This window comes from Alternaria metachromatica (assembly GCF_023757995.1).
Source record: "Alternaria metachromatica strain BMP 0045 chromosome Unknown scaffold_19, whole genome shotgun sequence".
In the NCBI taxonomy this organism is placed as follows: domain Eukaryota; kingdom Fungi; phylum Ascomycota; class Dothideomycetes; order Pleosporales; family Pleosporaceae; genus Alternaria; species Alternaria metachromatica.
Genome location: NW_026055510.1, coordinates 535,568 through 557,110, shown reverse-complemented (window position 1 = coordinate 557,110; position 21,543 = coordinate 535,568). Strand labels below are relative to the sequence as shown.

Sequence of the window (21,543 nt, the reverse complement as noted above, 5' to 3'; positions counted from 1 at the left end):
GACTTTCTTCAGGATGCCATCCTTCAATGTGCGTGAATAACGGTACGATGGCAGAGCTTTTCCAGGCCACTACGCCCCTCCTCCATGTATGTACGAGCGTAGCTACGAAGAACGCAATGCCCATGATGACTTCAACAACTGGTACGCTTATCCAGGCCCAGTGGACTTTTATGTATTGCTCCGTCGTGATTGTTCTACCAGGGAGGTTGATACTGCTAGGCCCCTGGCCGAAGGCGTACGTCATTGAAGTGCTAATAGCTTGGACAGTCTGTGTTAGATTTGTAGAGTTTTGCAAGGCAAGACCGTACGCGTCCTTGATTGTAGAGGAAAATATACCGGAGAGAAACGTCATCATTCCCTCGTTGTCGACTGGACCAACACTGAAAGTTGTGTTACCGGAGAATGTTGTAGTCTCGTTCGAGACGTTGAAAGAGACCCAATAGTCCGGGTTGAATGGATTGGCGATGCCGTAAAGTTCATAGTCTTGTATGATTCCAGGGTTGAAGGTACCGTTCACGACGTTCATGTTACGGACATGCCGACCGACCCAACGCATGTCACACTCAGTGAGGTCTGGATTGTCCATGCTAAAAGGCGACACCATGCTGGCGGTAGCGAAACTGACGATGGTGCTGTTGAGTACGCTGCCGATTTGAGATGCGCGCTGTATATGAGCGCTACTGTTGAATTGAGTTGATCCTCCGCCGCCTGAGCTTTGATGGGAAGACGACTCAATGAAGAAAGCAGATGGCGTTGTATAATTGCAGCTTCTCCCTGCGTGTATACTGCCACAGACAATTTCCGAGACGGATGTGACATTCGTACAGTTGCTAGCCACTGCCAGGGTTGTGAAGTCGTCCCATTGGCAGTTTCCAGTCTGACATTCAACTTGCACTGGTGCACTGAGATTGTAGAGCCCATTCAGGATAGCGCCTTGTATTTTGGGGTCCATCATCCGCCCTGTTCGGGTTGTAAGCTTGGAACGGCTTCTAAAGAAGTTACATATATAACTTACTGATAACACCTCGTCCGGTGACGCCCCTGGCGGCGCCGGAATCATAAATTTGGTTTTTGTAGAAAGTCGCACCAGAGGTGTCGAAACGCAATCTTGAAGGATACGAAAGCAACTGCTGTGACAAGGGGCCCATGGCGAGGGACAGTACCGTGATGAGAGAACCCCATGTTGCCAACTTGGTTTTGAGATGCAATCTCCAAACAAGTTCCAGAGACCCCCAAGGTCCACGACTAGCGTCGTCGAAGATTTGCATCTCTCGCAGCGGGCGTGGTGACCTAACCAGATGAATCCACTTGAGTTGACTCAAGCATGATGCAACTGGTACTATCAGGGCTGTCCGCGATAAGGTCGAAAGAAGTGCAACAACTGTGTTCAGCGTAATGTTATGAACAAAATGCCAATTGGACAAGGGTCTCTCCTGGTAGACTTTCAATATGATTGTTATGGCGACAATGCATAGAAAACTGAAAAGTGCAGATGCGATCTCCCACCGCCAATCTCCCCAGTGAAAGCTTCCAGAACGCTTCGGTGGATCGTAGTGCGTTCGGACAATAGCCTGTTCCTTCGAAGACACGGATTCTGGTCCTTCTGAACTCCATGCTAGGTTGTTACCGAGTAGCCTTTCGCTATGAGTGGAATGGCCGTGATCCGGGATACCATGTGAACGATCCTGCTTGAGGCTGCTTGCAAGTGGGTCTGCTCTGACTGGAGCAGTGGCCGTCGGAAGGTACTCTTGGCTGAGCTCCAGCGAACGCATAGTGGCAGAGCGAGATGAAGCCATGCTCAGGATCCGGTAGAGCAGCGATAGCTTCGTGTGTCAAGATCTGCGAGGAGTCGACAGGACTAAGTACTGTTACATACGAGAGGCCGCTGGGCTAGTGGCTTTGGTGGCTTGGGCTAGGTGGGCCAAAAGCGGCTGAGGTGTTGTACAGATTCTGACCATTGGCTATGGTTTGGCAAGGCGTCCTGCCTAGTAACACCTAACGCTGTGTTCAACGATCTGCAACGCACGCGGATATACCTGTATCATACAACAGTGATAGGTCTCCTGACGGCTAGGATGATGTGGACGGTAACACCAAAAGAACTTGATCATTTCGAGATTGATATTGGACGTGGCCAAACTATCGCAGGGGTATCTTGGTGTTCGAAAGCAAAATAGACAGGAAAGTAGCTGGAAGTATTACAACTCGTCGAATGCGCGCAGTCGCTCATCGTCATCTAGTACAGGCCGCGCTTCGGGGGTCTCCACTTTTGGACCTGCAGTACTAGATGACGGCCCTATGATTGCCTCTTTTGCTATGTCTGGTATGTCGGCTTTCAGAATTGCTTCTCTGGTCGCAGGATCGAGTGTATTCTTCGGTTCGTGTAGATGGTCGGTCGGTTGCGAGGGGCGGAAGAGAATGAGAGCTAGTATGAGAGCAGCTACGAAGCCCACTATAGCCCAGAATATGCGCACGCGATCTGTGTGATGTTAGTTGGGACGGAAACAAAAGAAAGTTATGAGGATAGCCATACGGGTGTTCTTCGCCTGCCACTGCGCTTCAGACTTGGCCCTCGCATCGACACGCTCTTTCGCTCGTTCGAGCCTCGCCGTCAGTGCATCGGCTTTCTCTTTACCCGCCTTGATGCGCTCTTCCAACCCGCTCACTTGCTCCTGTTGTGTCTTGAAGCCATCAAAGGCTTCCACTTGGCCAGTCACATCCTCCAGCAACTCTGTCGTGTCCGACTCGAAGTTTTCGTGGAGCTCTTTGGTCAGGCCAGAGAGCTCTTGCAGTGTTCCGATGGTCTGGCGCAATACGGAGACCTTCTCGAGAATGGAGTAGTAGGTGTCGTCTAGACGGCGCGACGTCTTGAGGGACTGGTCGGAAAGGGTCTGGAGAACCGCACGAAGGTCTCTGCGGGCCATGTTAGAGGAGGCATCTTGGGGGAACGCTACGGAGCATCATGGGGGTTGATAGTGAATGACGCAGACGCACCGTTCTCTAGCTTCAACTCTCCTAGCTTCTAGCTCCACATCTGCCTGCCGGATTGGTCTCCGCGGCGGGATGGTGATGCCTGGAGTGCTTTCCTCCTTCCCATGCACGCTGCCATCTGCCTGCCCTGGTGCGACGCTCTCCCTGCGACTGTGACTGGGGCTCGTGTCTCTGCTCCCTCGCGCCTGCCTCAGCAGGTCTCCGAAGCTGGTGGGCGGCTGTATCTGGATGGCTGACTGCATCGCCTCTTTGGCAGCATGGCGTCGGCTGGAGCTGTGGCGGTGCCGGTCATCGTGACGGTCGTGGTGGTGTCGCGACGACTTGTGCTTGTGCAGGTGGGAATGCGACTTCTTCTCGGGGTCAGTCGTCACGCGCGTCGCCGAACGAGAGCTGTAGAGGTTGGGACGGAAAGACCTGGGGTCGGCCAGGCCGGCATGGAGGTGAAGCTGTCCGTCCATGTCATGGTGGTGGTTGGGTCGGCGCAACGAGGCAGTTGTCGGTGCTGCTGGGTTCCAAGATCGACTTCCGAGTTTCGCGTGTCATTGCAGGGGTCTCCTTCCGCTAGCCAGCTGGGGAAGCGCATGTGAAGAGAGTCATGAAACAGCCTAGACAGTCATGATGATTGTAGTCTTGCAGATATTGTATTGCAAGTTGCCTGTATAGGTGATTCCACGTCCATGGTTATGGTACTTTCAGTAGGGAATGGCATTTCATTTCTTTACTCATGGGCAAGGTTCTAATATGATTGCTTTTTGCTCCGTCTTCCACTGTGGGAAGTCTCGATAGGGTATCATTGCTCGCATCCCGCCCTACAGACTGGACTTATCTGGGCTGGTTCCGGTTGCTCTTGCTTTCCCGGTAGTCTCTAGGCAGTGCAGTCGCGCCTGCCTCTGCACCTTTTCAACATCCCCCCGAAGCGGCATTTCCTTAACCGCATTTTATGCTTCGGCTCTAGTCTATCCGACCCGAGCTCATGACTTCAGCATCTTGTTACGCTTCTCCCTCCTCTTCAGGCGCTCGACGCGCTTCTTGTGCATCTTCTCCTCCATCTGGGCGAATCGCTCTCGTTCTGCTTTGGCGGCGCGCTTGGTCTTGATGGCTTCGACTCGTCGCTATTGCACAGTCAGCTCCTGTCTATTTGTAACCAAAAGCCGTGGTTTCCTACCTGTCTCTCAGACTCCTTCTCGTCCTTCAGCTCCTTCTCCTTCGCCTTGACAGCAGCAAGCGCTTTCCTCTCCTCACTGCGCTTCTCCCATGAGGTCTGGCCAGCCTTTGGTCGGAAGGGGCCCTTGTTGTCGTGCCATTGCTTGCCTGGGGTAAGTTAGATTGCCATGTCGCAATGGTATACCGCACACAGCTGTCGCATACCGTTCTTTCTCATGCCCTTGACAGGGGCAGTTTCCGTCGCAGGAGGCGCCTCGATTATCACAGATTCAGACATGGTTGCAGTGTTGCGCGACCAGTGGATCTCGCAGAAGTTCTCGAACCCAGAACACGGCGGCGCGAGAAAAGTTAATGCCGATTATCGATAACTAGCGCACTTTGCCGGCGCGGGCTGCCAGCCAGGGATCCCAAATCCCGCCCAACTCAAATGTTATCAGATCGAATTGATCTGATAAGCTGCATCAGCAGAAGTGCGGCCGGAGCGCGTTCCCAACTGCTCGTTGCGCCCATACTTTATTCGCGCATGCAGATGGTCTGGCTTAGCAAGCGCTGTGCGCTTTCCACTCCTGTAATACTTTCTTCCGATACTGCAGAATTTTCCTAGGCTAGCTAAAGAAAGGTCGACCCTGTTTGGTACAACGTTGGGCGTTATCATCTTCTCCATCCCCGTCGCACACACGGCCCGCTACATGCTCCCTCGAGCAAACTCTCTTCGTCGTGTTACACACTTCCGAACCTTCCTCCACTCGCCATAACGCAAACGCTACCGGTATACTCCATCATTGACATGGGCTCCGATTCATAACAGTAGCCACGCGCCCTCTCACCGCCCACGACTCTTCGCACGCAACATGCGCTCGGCCTCATAACCATACATTCAATACAATCACACATATCCGTTGACGAGCCACACACATTCCGCATTCATGGAAGCACAAGAGAGTCCGGTGTCGGTGGTGGGGGGAAGAGGCCGGCTGCCCAACCCAGTCATAATGGAAGAGGTCCGGAGTCCTGCTACAGAGCATACCATAGGCAAGGGAGAAGAGGCCTTGAAGGACGTTCTCTGTGGATCCGCGGCAGGAGTGGTCGGAAAGTACATCGAGTACCCCTTCGATACGGTCAAGGTTCGGCTGCAGTCACAGCCCGACCAGGTGCCACTCCGCTACACCGGGCCACTGGACTGCTTCAAGAAGTCCCTACAGCAGGATGGCTTCCTTGGAATATACCGGGGGATCAGTGCGCCTCTGGTAGGAGCTGCTGTAGAGACAAGCACTTTGTTCTTTAGTGTGAGTAACGTGCCAATGGAGAAGTGGATCAAGCTGATGTGGTCTGTAGTATCGTCTGGCTGGCGATGCACTCAAGTCCTCGGGATTCTATCCTGAGCTGAAGAGACACCCTGAGCGTGACTTGCCATATTCTGGTATGCTCTTTTGCGGAATGATCGCGGGCGCCATCACCTCACTCTTCCTAACACCGATTGAACTCGTCAAATGCAAGATGCAAGTTCCCCTAGAAACGAGCGGTACCGTCGTAGCCGCACCAACCATCAGAGGAGTCATTGCTTCTATCTATCGTCACCAGGGCCTCAAGGGCTACTGGCACGGACAATTTGGAACCTTGATTCGCGAGACGGGAGGCGGCGCGGCGTGGTTCGGTGGCTATGAAGGCATGAAGATCCTGTTCAAAGGCTCCAGCACTTCAGCCAAGGACGAAGATATTCCCGTCTGGCAGCGCATGGCCTCTGGTTCTGTCGCAGGTGGAGCCTACAACTTCATGTTCTACCCTGCGGACACGATCAAGTCGAGGATGCAGACGGAAGATGTCAAGCAATTGACTGGCGGAAAGTCAACATTCAGCGCTGTAGGAAAGGCGGTTTGGAAGCAACACGGTATCAAAGGCATGTACCGTGGGTGTGGTATCACAGTTGCGAGGTCCATACCGAGTTCTGCTTTCATCTTCACGGTATATGAAGAGTTGAAGAAGCGATGGCCTACTCGACGAGTAGAGTAGGACCGTTACGGGATTTCGCGCTGGATGCGCGGAATTTGTCGAGCAGCATATCATGGTGTTTGGGGGCGTTTGTATAGCATCAGGCGGGAGCGTCGAGATACCATGTATTGTTACATTGAGCGCATAGAAAAGAAGCAGCAGTCTTAGATTATAGAGCACATGCACATGCAACATTCGCCAAATAATTCTGCCTTCACATGTCAAAGCGCAAACACCCCTGTCCCTTCCTTCTCTTAGCGCGAAGCTGCACCAATCCACGGATGTGGGGAAGCAGCGACCGGCAATGTGACGCGAGCCGAGGATCAGATGCCAGCAGCCATTCCGCGACTGCGACTCTGCGCTATCTATACCCGTCCGCAAACCTCGCTCTCGTCCCCATGCCAGCCTCATGATACGTACACTGTACTTCCATTCTTCTCTTCACTCCTTCGATCTTCTCCTTCAGAGTTCCTGCGACCGTAAAAGGTAGCGGCAAACGTCATCGCAACGCGCGCGCTGGACCGAGGCTCTTCTTCGCCGGACGCAAGCCAGCAACGACAGAACACAACACCCAGGTCATAACACACATATACAAACGGCATGGATAGATTACACGCCCTTGAGGTATGTTGCAGGAAACGAGGGTGTCGCATCTTTTATAACGCAAGAGCTGATGGTTAAACAGGCTGCGCTCGACAGGATTGTGCTAGATCCAAAGTACCACGATATCCTCACACTGGTAAAAGGTGTGAGGAATGGCATCGTGTATGGAAGTAAAGTGCGATTTCCGCATGCGCTTGTGTAGGTTTCCGCAGGGCCGTAGCTTCATGAGAAGTGGATAGCTGACGCGTGGTTGCAGAATGATCTTCCTGTTTAGATCTGGAAGGTACGCAGCGTTCTCCTTGTTACTAGCCCTCTTCTCTGCTCCGTAACTAGAGAACACTCGTGCTGACAAAAGCCAAACAGTTTCCGATCGAAAGCCTTGCTCGTCTACAAAGCGACCCGCCAACACGCCCGTAACCTCGGCCTCTTCGCCCTCGTCTACAAATCCTGCATGATCTTCCTCCGACACGCGTCCCCGACCGGCAAAGAGCGACACTACGATTCCTTCCTCGCCGGTCTTCTAGGCGGCTACACCGTCTTTGGTCGCACAATTCACAATTCCGTGTCTCAGCAAATCGTCATATACGTAGCTGCACGCGTATTGTTAGCGCTGGCAAAGCTGGCAGTACAACCACGACAGGTCGGAGGCGGAGCTAGTGGACAAGGAGTTCAGGGAGGTGGTGGCGGGTGGGAGCTGTTCGGTAATGGCGAGATGAGGAGAACTATGGCGAAGAACGGATGGCCGGTGTTTGCCAGTCTGAGTTGGGCGATGGTTATGTATATTTTCAGGTGGCATCCTGAGGCTGTGCAGAGCAGTTTGAGGAGCAGTATGAGTTACATGTGGGTATCCCTTGGAGCTGAAAGAATATGGGATTACGCTAACGTGTGGACAGTTACGTTCAGTCGGACGACTGGAATTCGTTACGGACGTTACTCTGGCATAACAAATGAGCAAAGTGGAGAGAAAGGGCATCGAGTGACAGGAGAAGACGTCATGTTCGGATCGAGGACCCGGCATGCGGAGGCGAATGGAAGGCAATTTCGATGCATACACATTGGCGCGCTACACCATGACTGTGATAGAAAGAGCATATCAGGAAATATACAAAGTACCATGAGACAATGATACCTTCTTTCCAAATCTGTCCACCAGTAACAAAATCTCCCGACCGACGAGGTTAAAAGCGGCAACATTGCTTAACGCGACCCCAAATATCCGTCATCCACAGTGACATAGGTCCGTACCATGCCAAAACGAAGCGACCAATCTCACCAGAGTCATATCTAACTCCTTGGTCTACAATCGCTCTCGGTGTTGACCGGTGGCTTTTTACCCCACTTCCAACGCCCATGTAGGCGGCCTCCGGTGAGCCCATCTCGGACACGCACACGCGACGCGTTCTCCCCAAAACAAAGTCCCCATGCCGTCATCAGGCAGAACAATCTACATGCCGGCTACCTTCGGATGTTACCAGCTCGTCTTGGGACGTATCCTATGCTATCCTTCCGTCGCGTGGTTACTCATGGGTACTGTCGACTACCCCAGGTTATGAGCACGCTGGCCGGTGTCGGAATACGGTAATAGATGAGCGGAGGATAGTGGTCCTTCAGAGTACTGGTGTGATCTCGGTTGCGATAAATGCGGGGAAGGAGGTCCAGTGATGGGTTGTTGGAGCCAGGTAGGTGACCGACTCAGGCTTGGGGTTAGGCAACGTGTCTGTCGCGGAGGCGGTTATGACTCCCTTTCGTTCTGTCGTATACTCTGGCTGGCCGATGATCGCTCGTATGTTTTGTGTATAAAGACTTTTGGGGAGGTACGGTAGTCGTTTCCTTTCGATCCCTTCCTCACCTGAGCGTTTGTTGATTTGAAGGTAGCTTGATCTGTATTATTAGCGTGTATACCATTACCTTTGCTGAAACGATCCTCAACTTGTGACATCCAGCGCTGTCTTCCATTGCTAGCCGTTCTTGTTCCTTCTCATTGAGCTGTCAAGGTAAGATACGCTGCTCCTCTATGTGCATGCAATGAGTCGACGTTACCTACGTGGACCCATACCACGCAAGGTCAACTAACATACCTTCAGTAAAGACTACTTGATACTATTACTATCGTCAAGATGTACGACCACGATGATCCGAACAACCCGTCCCATCAGCCGGCTCTGGATAGCCCATCGGCAGACAGACCGCCCCAGTTCAATTGGAGAAATTGTGGCTACGACTGCGGAGAAGGTTGCGAGAAGGCCAGCGACGACGAAGGCGGTGGCGGAGTGAGCGACGATGAGACAGCCGTTGACGCGGACGAGGAGCTATACTTAATGCCCGCGCCGCAAGAGGAAGATATGAGAATGTTCCAAGATGCAGACGACACCACGACACACTCTTCAGACCTAGACCCCACAGATACGTTCCAAGACTGTGCCGCCATGTCGGACAGCATGGTCGTCGAGCCCTGTGCTACAATCGACCACAGTCCAGTAGCATCTGCCGGCGGCAGCGCTCGAAGCCGATCACCCGACCCGGGTGTTCTTTATTGGGTTGCCCACAGCATGCCGGTTGCCACGCCGTTGCCTATTGAGCACTTTTTTCTGCAGTCGCCGCTGCGTCTCAGCCCCCAGTACGAGCATTGCCGCGGAGACCCAGCGAGTCACCTTGTCGTGCCGGATCGCTCGCCCCTCTGGTATCTGGTGGAGCAGTCGTGGAGCGGGTATGCGCCGGCTTATGGATACATCTCGCCGCCATAGTTTGGGGCGGTAGGATTTGATTCGAGTGGAAGGCTTTTGTTGGTTGTTGGTTGGTGGTTGGACTTCAGGCGCGCGCTTTTTGGGATGGACATTCCGATCATCCTTCAATGTTGTGTACAACGAACGGAACTCTTGAGTACCTAGGTATTTCTTTTGGCGTTTGAGAGAACTGTGTTAGTCGATGTATCCAAAAACTGTGTCAGTTTCAAGAGAAGCGGTCGTGAGGCCCCAGCCAGATGCATGGCCAATGTGAAGTGGAAAGCGATATAGGCGTAGCGGAGGGAACAAAGCAAAAATAAGATAGGAGTACTCTCACGAAGTGGAGTCATGGTATATTTTTCTAATTTTGGTTACGGTAACCGTCGTTCATGCTGCATGTGTCAACTGCAAAAGCCACCCGAAATCGCCCGCGCCTGCCCGATCACTCCTCACAACGTCGGATGGTCAGCGTGAGATTGGACTCAAAGTATGCTACCTGAGCACGGCGGCAGTAAACGGAAGGCGCATGTGCATGCTACAATTGTGTGATGGAGTTGTTATGAATTATGCCATCTTGGCTACGCACACATGGAAAGATTCCTGCCTCAGCGGCCGCATTCGGGAATACACGATGCCGCCATGACCTCCTGTGGGCTCTTCTCAGCGGAGACAAGTACGTGGCTAGGGTTTCCGTAAATAAAGCATTAATTTCCACAACAAATGCCGCATAGCTTTCGCCGCGAGGCAAAGGCCTGATCAGACTTTCTGGAATCCCCAAAGGCTGTAGTCATTCTCGATCAGCAAGCGGGCGTGGAGTCTGGAGTCGTGGAGTAGCGCATGCTATTTGTCGATCCCCGATGCTCGACATGGAATTGTCTAGTTCTCATCGCAGACCCACACGGCTGCTGCACGTTCGCACCGTGCATCCTTGAACGAATTAACGTGCCGAAGATGCGGTCGGGTGCAGAGTGCTGACTCCACTGATTGACCGCTCCGCCCACGAGGCTGGTCATCGGGCAGCTGGTAGACAGCCATGGAGCCCTAGAACTTTCTGCCACTGCCCATTTAGTCCAAGTCCGAGGGATATCTCGTGTGTCAATAGCGGTGCACGCATTGATAAGACCATCTAAGTGCCTGGATCTTGCTGGTCCTAGGGCGCTACGACCAGCTCTCGAACCTCAACAAGACGCTGGAAACTCAACCCTGTCGTCCAACGAGCTGCGCCCACGACTGAACACGACCGCGACCGCCCTGGATATAACCAACGGCTCTCACCACCAGTGCACGCCCACGCATTCCCAAACCCGCAAACCCCCGCGGTAGCTCTGGGCTGTCCCTAGCAGTCGCTCCACCATACGTCATCCTGCACCACACACGCCAGCGCCAGCTACTAGACACTGTGCCATTCACATGTTTCTCGGCAACCTCTCCTTCAGACGCTTTCCGCAGTTCGACAAACCCTTGGCCGTGTGGGAACTGCGATACGGGGTCCAGTAAGTTGAGCCCGGGCGTGGGAGACGGCCAGAAGCAAAATGGCACGCGACTGACATGCTCCAAGACCACACGAGTACCCTTGAGCCCTACGCGCCTCCGAATCGACCGCCGTAGACAATTCCCTGCCCCTAACTAGCCAGCATCGGCTGCACCCTCCATCCCAGCGTTATCACCACAACATACCGCCAGCGGGGCTTGCGTGTGCTTACTTTTGCACCGAGCATTGTCCGCAACGTCGCTGTCTCGCTGTCACGCTCAACAGCGCCCCTACGCAGTTACATGCCTCCGAAATATTCCGAGCAAATTCCCCGCTTCGGTTCCGCACCTCCCCAGATACTAGGCCTCTGCCACTAGTCTACCCGGGCGACCGCATAGTCTTGCGATTGGCGAAGACACCGTTAGTGATATATCCGATTACCTGTATAAGTATAGCATCAGGGAGCATCCTTCAAGTGCTGGAAATACTTAAAGATGGCGTCAGCAGCTCCCCCCAGGCGATTCAAGGTCGAGCCCATCGAGACAACAGTCTCGTCCTCCAAGGACAAGGCTGCGGCAGAGCAGGACAAAGCTCCGGCACAGCAGGCCGAGAGGCCGAAGCCACGGAGGTTTGCACCACAGCCAATAGAGACGACAAAATCAAGTTCCAAGTCTAGCCGTAGGTTTGCGCCCGAGCCCGTTGAGACTACCAAGAGGTCCAACCGTCGTTTTGCTCCCGAGCCCGTGGAGACGACCACACGAAGCAGTCGTCAGAAGTTTGCCAAGGATTGGGAAGAGCAAACCTCCCCCACAGGGAAGTTCAAAGCGGATCCTATGGAAGCGGCTTCAAGCTACAGTAGCCAGTACAGAGCTTCTCTAAAACTGCCTACCAAGAAATTTCGACCGCAATTGATCGAAACTGCCCAAAGACATCGCAAGGCTGGGGACGACACTCCCGCAATACAACCGTCTGACAAGACTGAGGCGACCCCGGACTCTGCAATCAGTGCCCGGAAAGCAAGGATACTAGGAATCCCTCCCACACCGCCAACAAACACACCGACTTTTGATATCAAACAGAACCCTTTGTTTTTGGAGATACAACGCAACGCCTCACCGTGTAGACGTCGGTCGTACTTTAGCTCCTCGCAGCACTCGTTCCGTGTTCCTGACTTAGACCCGATTGAGTCTTCCGAGTCTGAAGCATCTGCGCCGCCATCGCCGACCGAGTCGCCACCTTATACTTCAGACCATTCGTTTATGTACAAAGAAGCTACTCGACGACGAGAAAGTGTTGACGACAGTTCTGCTGGCTACCTACTTGAGTTGGCTGCTAAGGCTGCAGAGAAACAGCTTCGGGAACAGGCCTTGGCCGCATTCCCGAACAGCGACTTCCACGAACCCGTGGCTCATTACGTGGATCATGATACAGAAGGCTCTGAGCCATCAGTCACTGAGGCCAAGCCGCAGCGAGAACCGTCCTTCACGCAGGTTAATTGGGATTTAATTGCCATGCGTGAGTATCAAGAGAAACAGAAAGCCGGTAAAGAGGAGCAGAAGCCGAAAGAGTATCACAAGCCTGCTTTCAGTCCATTCGGAAACCCAGCCGGCTTTCTGGATGCTGCTACGGCCAAGAAGTTTGCGAACGAGCGAAAAGACCCCGAATTAGAGCGTCAACGCAAAGAAGCCCGACCTCCCATGCTTGGACAGGACATCAAATTCCCCCGATGTGCATCACCGGAGCCATCTCGTTTTGACCCTACTCAAGGATGCGATGCGGTCAGGACGGCTATGTGCTATCTCTCTGAGCAGTCCAAGGCCGCGTCTGAAACAGGAGAAAGCCTATGGTGTGGAAAAGGCAATGGCAGGCAAACAAGTACAACACCATCACTGTGGTCCAATGCCAACAGCCGAGCTTCAAGCACGCACGGGTTGTGGGGTGGTTTCTGCGTCAACGGTGGAGACAAGTCCCCACGCGGGCCAGCCGGTCTACTTACACCCCACAATGAGAAGCCAAACCCCATGTCGCCTTGTCCAACGCCCTCTACGAGCCTCTTGCCACCTACGCCTCCGGCATCGAGCTCCGGCGTCACTTTTGGGCAAACGGACTTCTCGGGCATCGATGAGAAGCTCGCTGTCGAGCAATCCATCGAAGAAGAATTTGGTGACAACTTTGTCACCCAAGTGTACAATTACCTGTCACTCGGATATCCGTCAATGGCACGTCCGTTCGATGAAGAGCTTTCAAAGATTTCGCACATTCCCATTTCCGAGTTGAGGCAAGACGATCACCTCGCCTCATCCCGTGGCTACATTCGTCTAGGCAACGACGGCAATTTGAAGGACACCCAGATTACCGAGGAGACATGCATGCGCTGGCGCGCCTTACGCATCTATATCCAGGAATGGGCGAGGCAACACCCCCACATGGCTGAAGATGAATTCATGGCTGGGGGGCGTGGAACTGCCGTTAGGAAAGGCAGTTGGGCGCTTTAGATGAGTGTTGCGCTCATGGATTGTATCTTCCCTGTACATGGAGCTTTTTGAGCGGTTTAGCGTTTACATTCAGCGGTTTTTTGGCGTTGGGTCTGGTGTACGTGGTCGGTCCTTCCCTGCATGATGTGGCTTGGTACCTGGATGCAGATCTCCTATGGAGCTGTTCCGGTTTCTCCGCTGTCTGTTTCATGGTGCCGGAGGGTCTGTTGGGACCTGCATATTTCCTTATCTTGAGAATGTACATATGTTTCTTTTGAGATAGGTCCCTTGTAATCAAGCCGTGGTTGGTTTCTAAAAGCTTATGGAATGTAGGATCTGGCAGTGGCAGGGATCGCTTGGCGGATGACATCCGCATTCCGTCGTGGTTTCTTTTTCCCTTATCGCGCACCTCCCCGCCTCCACGCTTCAACGTCTCCGTGTGGATATTGCCGCAGATAGATGCATACATGGCAGGACAAGTCATGTCTTATTACCGGAATCTCACTGCGCTCATACCTAGGTATACAGCTTGAGTGGTTCGAATAGCCTTTGAGTGTGTTCTGGACGAAGCAACGCGTGTTGAATACATGTTTCTGCTAACAATACGGTGCTTCTCTCGTTGTTGAGGCTATTACTCACCGCTCGTCCTACCGTCAGTAAGATTATCCCAAGCATCGCTTACACTTGAATCCTTGCGATGTTTGATACCAATACGGACAATGCCTACCGTGCGGCTGGAGGCGTCCGCCTCGGACGGCGCCTAACTGGGTACATCCCACGCCTTGCGGTCAACCCCATCACGCCGAATGTTGCACCCCGCGCATCGTTCAGGGACAAGCTTACCTGTCGGTAACAATTCTTACCAATTATGCATCCCCACTGGCATTTCTTGGAAGGATGATAGGGCCGACACAGGATGCTAACTATTTAGGTCGACGTTGATGGTGATCATCGCCATAGGCCATCCACGCCATTGAGCTTCGAAGGATTCCAAGATACCGATTGCAACTTCGCGGAGATGTTTATTGACGTTTCTTGTGGGTATAGTCTCAGGATACCCGTCCCGTTTCTTGGGCCATATCCAAATATGATATGGTGTCTAGGTGTATTGATAGGTGCAGCGAATCCATGTTTATCTTGGCTAAGCAGTAGACTTCCCGCGGTGTAGCGTTTTTATCATCCAAGGCTGTCATCTCATCTCCTGAGAATCAAGACTTTTATCTCGACACTATGTTTGGACCGAGCTATTAACAATCCAAAGCATGGAGCATTACATGTGGAGGAAGTGCGACTAATAACTCGAAGCATTCGCTTTCTCTACACAAGGTCTCGTGGACAATACCCTTGGCCGAACGACTCTCAGGCGGAACTATCCTATTTTCGATCATGGGTGAGAGCGACATGTCCGACTTTCCGCAGCAATTGTCGGTGCAGTCATGGATATTATACGGCATCGGCATGGTCATGATCTTACTCCGCACGTGAGTAATACCTAGCCAAATCATATCGCTGTGCTCACTCTCAACTACAGCTATGCGCGATGGCATCGAGTCGGAAGCCTAAACGCCTTTGCAGCAGATGATTGGATCATGGCAACAGCCGTACCAACCTTCTACACCGGGCTGATTGTATGCTTGAACACAATCGCAACAGGAGGTGGAAGCAACCTCTTCCCACCAGAGCTGTTCTCAACGTTCAGTCAAGAAGAGATTGATGAGCGAATCAAAGGATCGAAGATCGTCGTCGTCTCCGAGCAAGTAAGTCAACAGACCATGAGACATGCAAACACACTATGGCGCACAACTAACGCCTAGTAGTGTATGCTGAACGTTATTTGGTCTCTGAAAGCCTGTATGCTGTTCATGTTTGCTCGTATGCTGACCGGAACAACGAACATGAAGTGGATCAAAGTGGCTGCACTATGGGTCGTTATCGGCTGGTTCGCTGTCCAGATTACTTTCTTCAGTGCATGTCGCCCATTCGTAGGATACTGGGCAGTGCCGCCCCCAAATCCGCAATGTACGACACTTGAACACTTTGCGATAGTACAGGCAACTTTCAACATAAGTAGCGATGTCCTCATCATCGCTGTGCCGATACCGATGATCATGTCGCTTTCACTTCCTCTGAAACAGAAGGTTGTGTTAGGCATACTATTCAGTATGGGCGTCTTTGTTGTACGTTCCTCCTTCCTGTCATCTCACGGTTTCTTCTTACTGACACGACCGATAAGATCGTCGCAGCAATATTAACGAAAGTTTACAATCTATCGGACGTATACTCAACCACGTACATGCTGTGGTATACCCGTGAGGCTTCCGTTGCCGTCTACGTAGCCAATCTCCCCGGCATCTGGCCTCTTCTCCGCGAACACATACGCTTCCTTCGTGAGCACACAAGCTATTATGCCACCGGCCAATCAAAGATGCCTGGACAGAGCTCGCATGGATACGGTAACCTATCCATAAGCAAACGCCAGAGCCGTATTCGCACCTTCACAAACCTTAGCTCACACGACGTCGAGCTCGCTTATGATCTCAAGTCCGGCATTAGATCGATACATGCACCTGGGCAGAGAGTACTAAGAAGCGATGATCCCTTCGCGGAAAGAGAAGATATCGAAAGGAATGAAGACAGGAGAGGAGACCTGGAAGCGGGGAGTAGTCGGAAGGGTGGACATGGCGTAGCCCACATGGGCGTACAGATTGATACCGAAGTAGAGATTCAGAGTGACCAATGGATGGGAAGTAGGTTAGAGTTGGCGCAGTCGAGAATAGTCCGGTGTGAAGGTCCGGAGGCGCAGGCAGGAAGATGATGATGCCAACTTATGGGACTGTTGTTAGTTGACGCGCTTCGTCGGGTGTGCTGAATATATCAAATTTCATCTCATCTCGAACCAGACGTTACCCAATCAAGCAATATCGCAAGCCGTTGATTGCGGTAGCATATCCTTCACCCTCTACCCTCCACCCACTCCTCTAGCGTTGCTATTCTTCTTGGTGCATACCCTTCTATAGATGGGTTCTCTCCACCGTAGATTTTAGGGAGTGGGATTTCACACGTACATTGCTGTCGCAACTCATCTCAACCTGGGACAGACGTTACCGCGTTAGGCAAGTATCGAGAGCTGTCGATTGTGGCTCCGGTATCTTCACCTAGACCACTCACCAGGAAGGCGTTTAGACGTTTGTAGAATGGGTAGAGGTTTACTCTTCGTCGTCCGGAAGTGCTATGCAAGTGCCTTCGTATTACCGTATATTCTGACGTAAATGTATTTCGTCGGCCATTAGGCATCTTTCAGGTCCGTTGAACCTGGCGGAGGTCCTTCACTCAGAGATCAAAAGGGCATCGCGATGACGTCATAGGCCCGATCACGCTAAGTTACGCTGAGACTAGCGCCTCGTGACAGCGCGATTCAGCGCGTCGCCCTGGCCTGTGGCGAGTGCTACTTGCATTGGTTCGAGGCGCCGCTCCGCAGCTTGCTGCGACCTTGCAATGGCGCTCAATCCTCGGAGCCCTTCCGTACACAATCAAATGATAACCCGATTCATCAAGCATCCTAAATCCACCAACTTCGATGGCGAGCAAGATCGACCGATCAAGCGCCAGAAGACGGGCAACAGCCCCAAGAAACCACCGCCAACACCACGCAAGACTGTGAAGCGCGAAGTGCTTGACTCTGATGACGAGAATGATGGCACTATAATCAAGGAGGAAGAGAAAGAACACAAGACAGATCTCGAGAGTGCGCTACCACAAGTCGACACAGGCGATGACGCCATCAAAGCATACGAAGCGTACAAGGCGGAGGAAGAGAGCAAGACAGTCGGGACAGATGAGCGCTTGGAAAAGCGATCCTGGGTTCGAGGCAAAAGCTCGCTCTATGTCGACGCATTCAACCTCGCGCTGGATACTGTGCTGGACGAGGAAGGCCACCTCTTTGATGAGGCCGAAACAGAAGTCTTTCGAATGTGGAGAGAGATAGGCTACGAAGCACAGTATCTGTAAGATGGAGGTTCCAGTATGATAAGCAATAGAGTCACTAACCTCGATTTCTCCCCTAGATACGTACGCCTTTTCCTCCGCAAGACCTCCGCATGGCATCGCATAAAGAACCTGGGCTACCACAGCGACATCTCAGACCTTGACGCAGCAGCCGAAATACTGCAACGTACATACGACCTGCCAGCCTCCTCCTCCGAAGTCGAGTCACATCCGGGCGAACTAGAAGCACCAGCAGGCACAACACTGGGCAGCACATTCACGTTCGCGGATCGATCTGAGGAGGAGATAAGCACACTCGAGGAAGCATCATCCTTGCTGAAACTAGATGAACTGAAGGCTCTTGCAAAGGATGCTAAGGTCAAGGGAAAGAACAAGGGTGAGCTTCTGAAGGCTCTAAGACGCACAAGTCAGCGACAGGCCGGTCTTGGCCACGTTGGTTTGACGCGGTCGGACTCGGAGATGTCGCGAGCATCTTCCGTATCCAGGTCACGAACAGAGACGCCCGATGTCGAGCTGGAGCCCGAAGCTGATCTCTCCGATGATGCAAATCGCGATGCGCACTTCACACGGAGGATCATGCAAGAAACAGGCCCTTGTATACGACTCTCGCTGGCCACTTTGAAGCTCTTCGAACGTGTGCATCTTGTCTTTTACCGCTCTACCGAGTGGACCGAGAAGTCATTGACAACCATCATCTTGGCGAAGATTGCGCGTTGGAACTTTCCAGAGTACGTTGTCTCTCGATCAGCGAATATCTTCGCCTCTCGGTCCCTATTGCTCGAGTATGAGGCTTCTATACGAACGCAGTACCGGATAGATAACATCTTGGAGTTCAACGGAAGACCAACGGAGAAAGGGTATCAAGAAATCTTGGATACCTTTGAGGAGGTATATCCGCGCTGGCAAGTGCTTGTTCAAAAAGAGCAGCGAAAAGAGGACAGCGTCTACCACAGTGGCGAGGGGTCATACCTTCGTCGTCTTTCACCAGCTTGGGTATACACGCGCATCATTCACAAGACACTTGACATACTCAGACGACGGAAGGAGCATAGGCGCGAGCACGAACTCTTGAATGAACTGCTGCAACAGCGACTGTTCCATCATTCTCGCAGAGGAGCTTGGTATCAGCGCAAAGCATTGCTTGAAGAACACTACATGGCCGCCTTGACCGATGCGGAGAACAGAAGCGCAGAGAAACAAAAGAGGCATTGGAAGCTTATTGCTTTGCAGACCTGTGAAGACGGGTTGCAGGATAACCTTGTGCATATTATCTATCACTATGATTTGCAGAAGCGTATCACCAAACTTGAATTGTCTCTGAAATGTGTTAAACGATTGCAACACGACTTCTCACATGTCCGCTTGACGAAGCCGGTTGAAGTTGTTATGGAGGGAACGCGCATCGAACGTGAAAGACCCTCACTGTCGAGACGGAATAGCTCACCACACGCGAAATCGGGCCGACGGGGTGGAAAGACAATATGGATCGATCCACGTGAGGACGGCGAATGCTCAGTCGAAGCAATGTGTCTCTCGCATTACCGCAATCAAGGCTGGAAAGGCTATCACGCCGAAGGTGGTATCGTGCGCACGCTTTTCGCATACCTCTTCTTCGACGTCCTATTCACCTACGTACCCAATGTCTTCCAGACTCCGTACCAGACCTGTCCGTTGGACCTACATACCGACGCCTTCTATCCCTCTCGGATATCCGAGATCAACGCAAGGTTGAACGAGATATCAAACGGTGACGCACCCGCCATCATCCAAAGAATCTACGACGACCACCACGAGCGTCGGACTTGCGTTGTAGGTCTGGACTGGACATACGACGTTGTTGATCTGCTTGAGATTGCTCGCTGCTTTGACGGCGAGGCGTTGGCAACTGTGTGCAAAGTCATGGCGCAAGAGTATGGACAGAGAGGTGGCGGTGTACCCGATCTATTCCTTTGGCGAGTTGCAGAAGAAGAGGGGAAGAAGGGCGAAGTCAAGTTCGCAGAGGTGAAAAGTGAGAACGACCGTTTGAGTGATACACAGAGGCTTTGGATACATGTGCTCTCTGGGGCGGGAGTGACGGTCGAGCTTTGCGCTGCCGTGGCTAAAGAGGTGAAGGTCGTTTGAAGTGAGAGAAGAGGCGCACCTTCCGATATTGCAGAACAAGCCATGGATGACATCAGAGGACTGTTTGCTCTTACTAGCCCGATTGGACTGTTGTCGTAACCTTGGAAACCACCTTCGACGCTCCTTCTGTTTTGCTCACCGCCAAGCTTGAATAGCGTCCACGGGTACGAAACACCACGATGGACGCTCGAGTTGCTCAAGAAGCAGCCGTCATGTAAGTTATTACTGAAGTTTCGCGGTGCTCAGATCATAACTAATATCGCTGTAGCACCACGCGCAACCAGCGAGAGTCGGCCTTTCTGCGCCTCCCGGGCGAGATCCGCAACCAAATTTATGCCTATGCATTTCGCGACACCACGATTCCCAAGTTCTCGGAGATGTACGTGAGCCATCTTGATCGACGCCTACCCCTCCCAGCGGATCTCCGGCTCCTCGCTGTCAGCCGCCAGGTCCATGCGGAGACACGCCTCCTACCTTTCAAGCTCTACGCCTTCCAGATCTTGCCTCGGGGTATCAGCACATTCATCAACCGGCTCAGCAACGAGCAGCGAGACGCTATAACCACGTTCAGGGTCACTAGAAGGGCTTTCGAGTTCCCCAGTGGCGTTGTCCCGGTGACTGACAGGCATCCAGTGCAGAACGATGCATTGGCCGCCCTTCGGACTCTGGAAACAATGAGAGGCCTCCAGCGCATTGTGGTCTATGGCTGCGTTTCTTGGGACACGGAAAACAAAAATGTGTGGACTCAGCACTTGGAAAAGGAAATGTCTGCGTGTATTCGTCGCTGTGCTGGAAACCCAGAAATCAGAGTGGTATTCGAGTACACCATGTGGTAGTTCTTTTCCTTGGACTGGAAGCGAGTTTTACACTCTTCTCTAGGGACTCGGAGATCGTAGATGACAAGATCATACACTACATTTGGACTATACAATCGCTTCTCGTTGTTAGACCTACACATGATCTCCCAATGTGTCGATTTACTTTCACTCACTTCATATACCTCACCAGTCTACTTGAACGCCGTAATGCTTAGGCTTGCAGCTCCGAATGTACGACTGCGTGTCGGATAAATAGGAATATCTGGATCACGTTCGTATTGTGCCTGAAAGCAGAGTGATTTGTGAGGTATATTATGCCCACTCAACGGAAGAATAGCAATGTATCTTGTGATTCAACAGCCCCGCCCATTCACATCAGGGTATGCTCTCCTCCATGTCCTCTCTCAAGTTGCTCGCTTCAAGCAGGGATATCAGATGCTCTTCAATGCAGTACTTGTTCCCATGAACTCCTTCGTATAAAGTCAACCTTTTGTAGCGTGCACTGCCAAACGCTTGCGTACGCCCATTCCTGCGCCGTGTATATGCTAATCGAAATCGTCGGGATTTGGTTCGTAACGTGTATGCGCCGCGCTCAGCCGAGGACCAGTAGATAGATTATCATGAGGGTGTTGATCAACATCAACGGTACTGCATCGTGTTAGCAAATCTGCCTTGGCTTTGTCTTCCACCCCTCCAAGGGACGTGGGTATGGAGAGGATGGAGGGGTACACGTACACCTCATGAGTGTCCGTACGGAGGATACGAGGTTGATCAGTCGCGCCTTTATACTGGCATCGTCGCGAGGGCCGCCGAAACCGGGTTCTGCTGCAGATGCTGTCCAGCCAACTGTGTCCTGGTCAGTCGGATGCTCAATTGTAATTCGCGTGTGCCAGTGGATGCGTAGACGCGCAAAGGTCGCGGCGGGTCATGAGGACCTGGTAAACGTACTGCGTGCGAGGAAGCGGTCTTCGGAGAGGATTGCTATGGCGTTGACGAGGAGGACCGCGACTGCGCGTATTAGCGAGCGAATCTATCAGATGCGACTTCACATGTAATACCTGTGAACAGCCCGCCGAGCCCGAAGAAGAACATTTGTGAGTTTTGGACAGGATGAAATTGTTGTGTCGTGCACTAGGAGGTGTGAAGAGGGTATCGCTGAGAGTCGCAGGTGTCGATGTAGCTGC

The 21,543-nt window shown here is 52.5% G+C and overlaps 6 protein-coding genes across 6 annotated transcripts; 4 read left to right on the top strand and 2 right to left on the bottom strand.

Annotated features, from left to right (window-relative positions):
• Positions 1–2,198: 2,198 nt before the first annotated feature.
• J4E83_007668 (uncharacterized protein) lies at positions 2,199–2,924 on the bottom strand (the record flags this gene model as incomplete). Its single annotated transcript, XM_049334571.1, has 2 exons — positions 2,199–2,479; positions 2,534–2,924. The coding sequence occupies 2 exons, from the start codon at positions 2,922–2,924 to the stop codon at positions 2,199–2,201; spliced, it is 672 nt and encodes a 223-aa protein (XP_049186457.1).
• A 1,038-nt stretch (positions 2,925–3,962) lies between these two features.
• J4E83_007667 (uncharacterized protein) lies at positions 3,963–4,432 on the bottom strand (the record flags this gene model as incomplete). The annotated part of the gene is made up of 3 exons (XM_049334570.1): positions 3,963–4,103; positions 4,157–4,302; positions 4,360–4,432. The coding sequence occupies 3 exons, from the start codon at positions 4,430–4,432 to the stop codon at positions 3,963–3,965; spliced, it is 360 nt and encodes a 119-aa protein (XP_049186456.1).
• Positions 4,433–5,081: 649 nt separating this feature from the next.
• On the top strand, positions 5,082–6,165 carry J4E83_007666 (uncharacterized protein; the record flags this gene model as incomplete). The annotated part of the gene is made up of 2 exons (XM_049334569.1): positions 5,082–5,441; positions 5,491–6,165. The coding sequence occupies 2 exons, from the start codon at positions 5,082–5,084 to the stop codon at positions 6,163–6,165; spliced, it is 1,035 nt and encodes a 344-aa protein (XP_049186455.1).
• A 2,699-nt stretch (positions 6,166–8,864) lies between these two features.
• Positions 8,865–9,491, top strand: J4E83_007665 (uncharacterized protein; the record flags this gene model as incomplete). The annotated part of the gene is made up of 1 exon (XM_049334568.1): positions 8,865–9,491. One exon carries the CDS (start codon positions 8,865–8,867, stop codon positions 9,489–9,491), a length of 627 nt encoding a protein of 208 aa, XP_049186454.1.
• Positions 9,492–11,435: 1,944 nt separating this feature from the next.
• Positions 11,436–13,436, top strand: J4E83_007664 (uncharacterized protein; the record flags this gene model as incomplete). The annotated part of the gene is made up of 1 exon (XM_049334567.1): positions 11,436–13,436. The coding sequence occupies one exon, from the start codon at positions 11,436–11,438 to the stop codon at positions 13,434–13,436; it is 2,001 nt and encodes a 666-aa protein (XP_049186453.1).
• Positions 13,437–16,910: 3,474 nt separating this feature from the next.
• Positions 16,911–19,541, top strand: J4E83_007663 (uncharacterized protein; the record flags this gene model as incomplete). Its single annotated transcript, XM_049334566.1, has 2 exons — positions 16,911–17,419; positions 17,480–19,541. 2 exons carry the CDS (start codon positions 16,911–16,913, stop codon positions 19,539–19,541), a joined length of 2,571 nt encoding a protein of 856 aa, XP_049186452.1.
• Between the last annotated feature and the right edge of the window lie 2,002 nt (positions 19,542–21,543).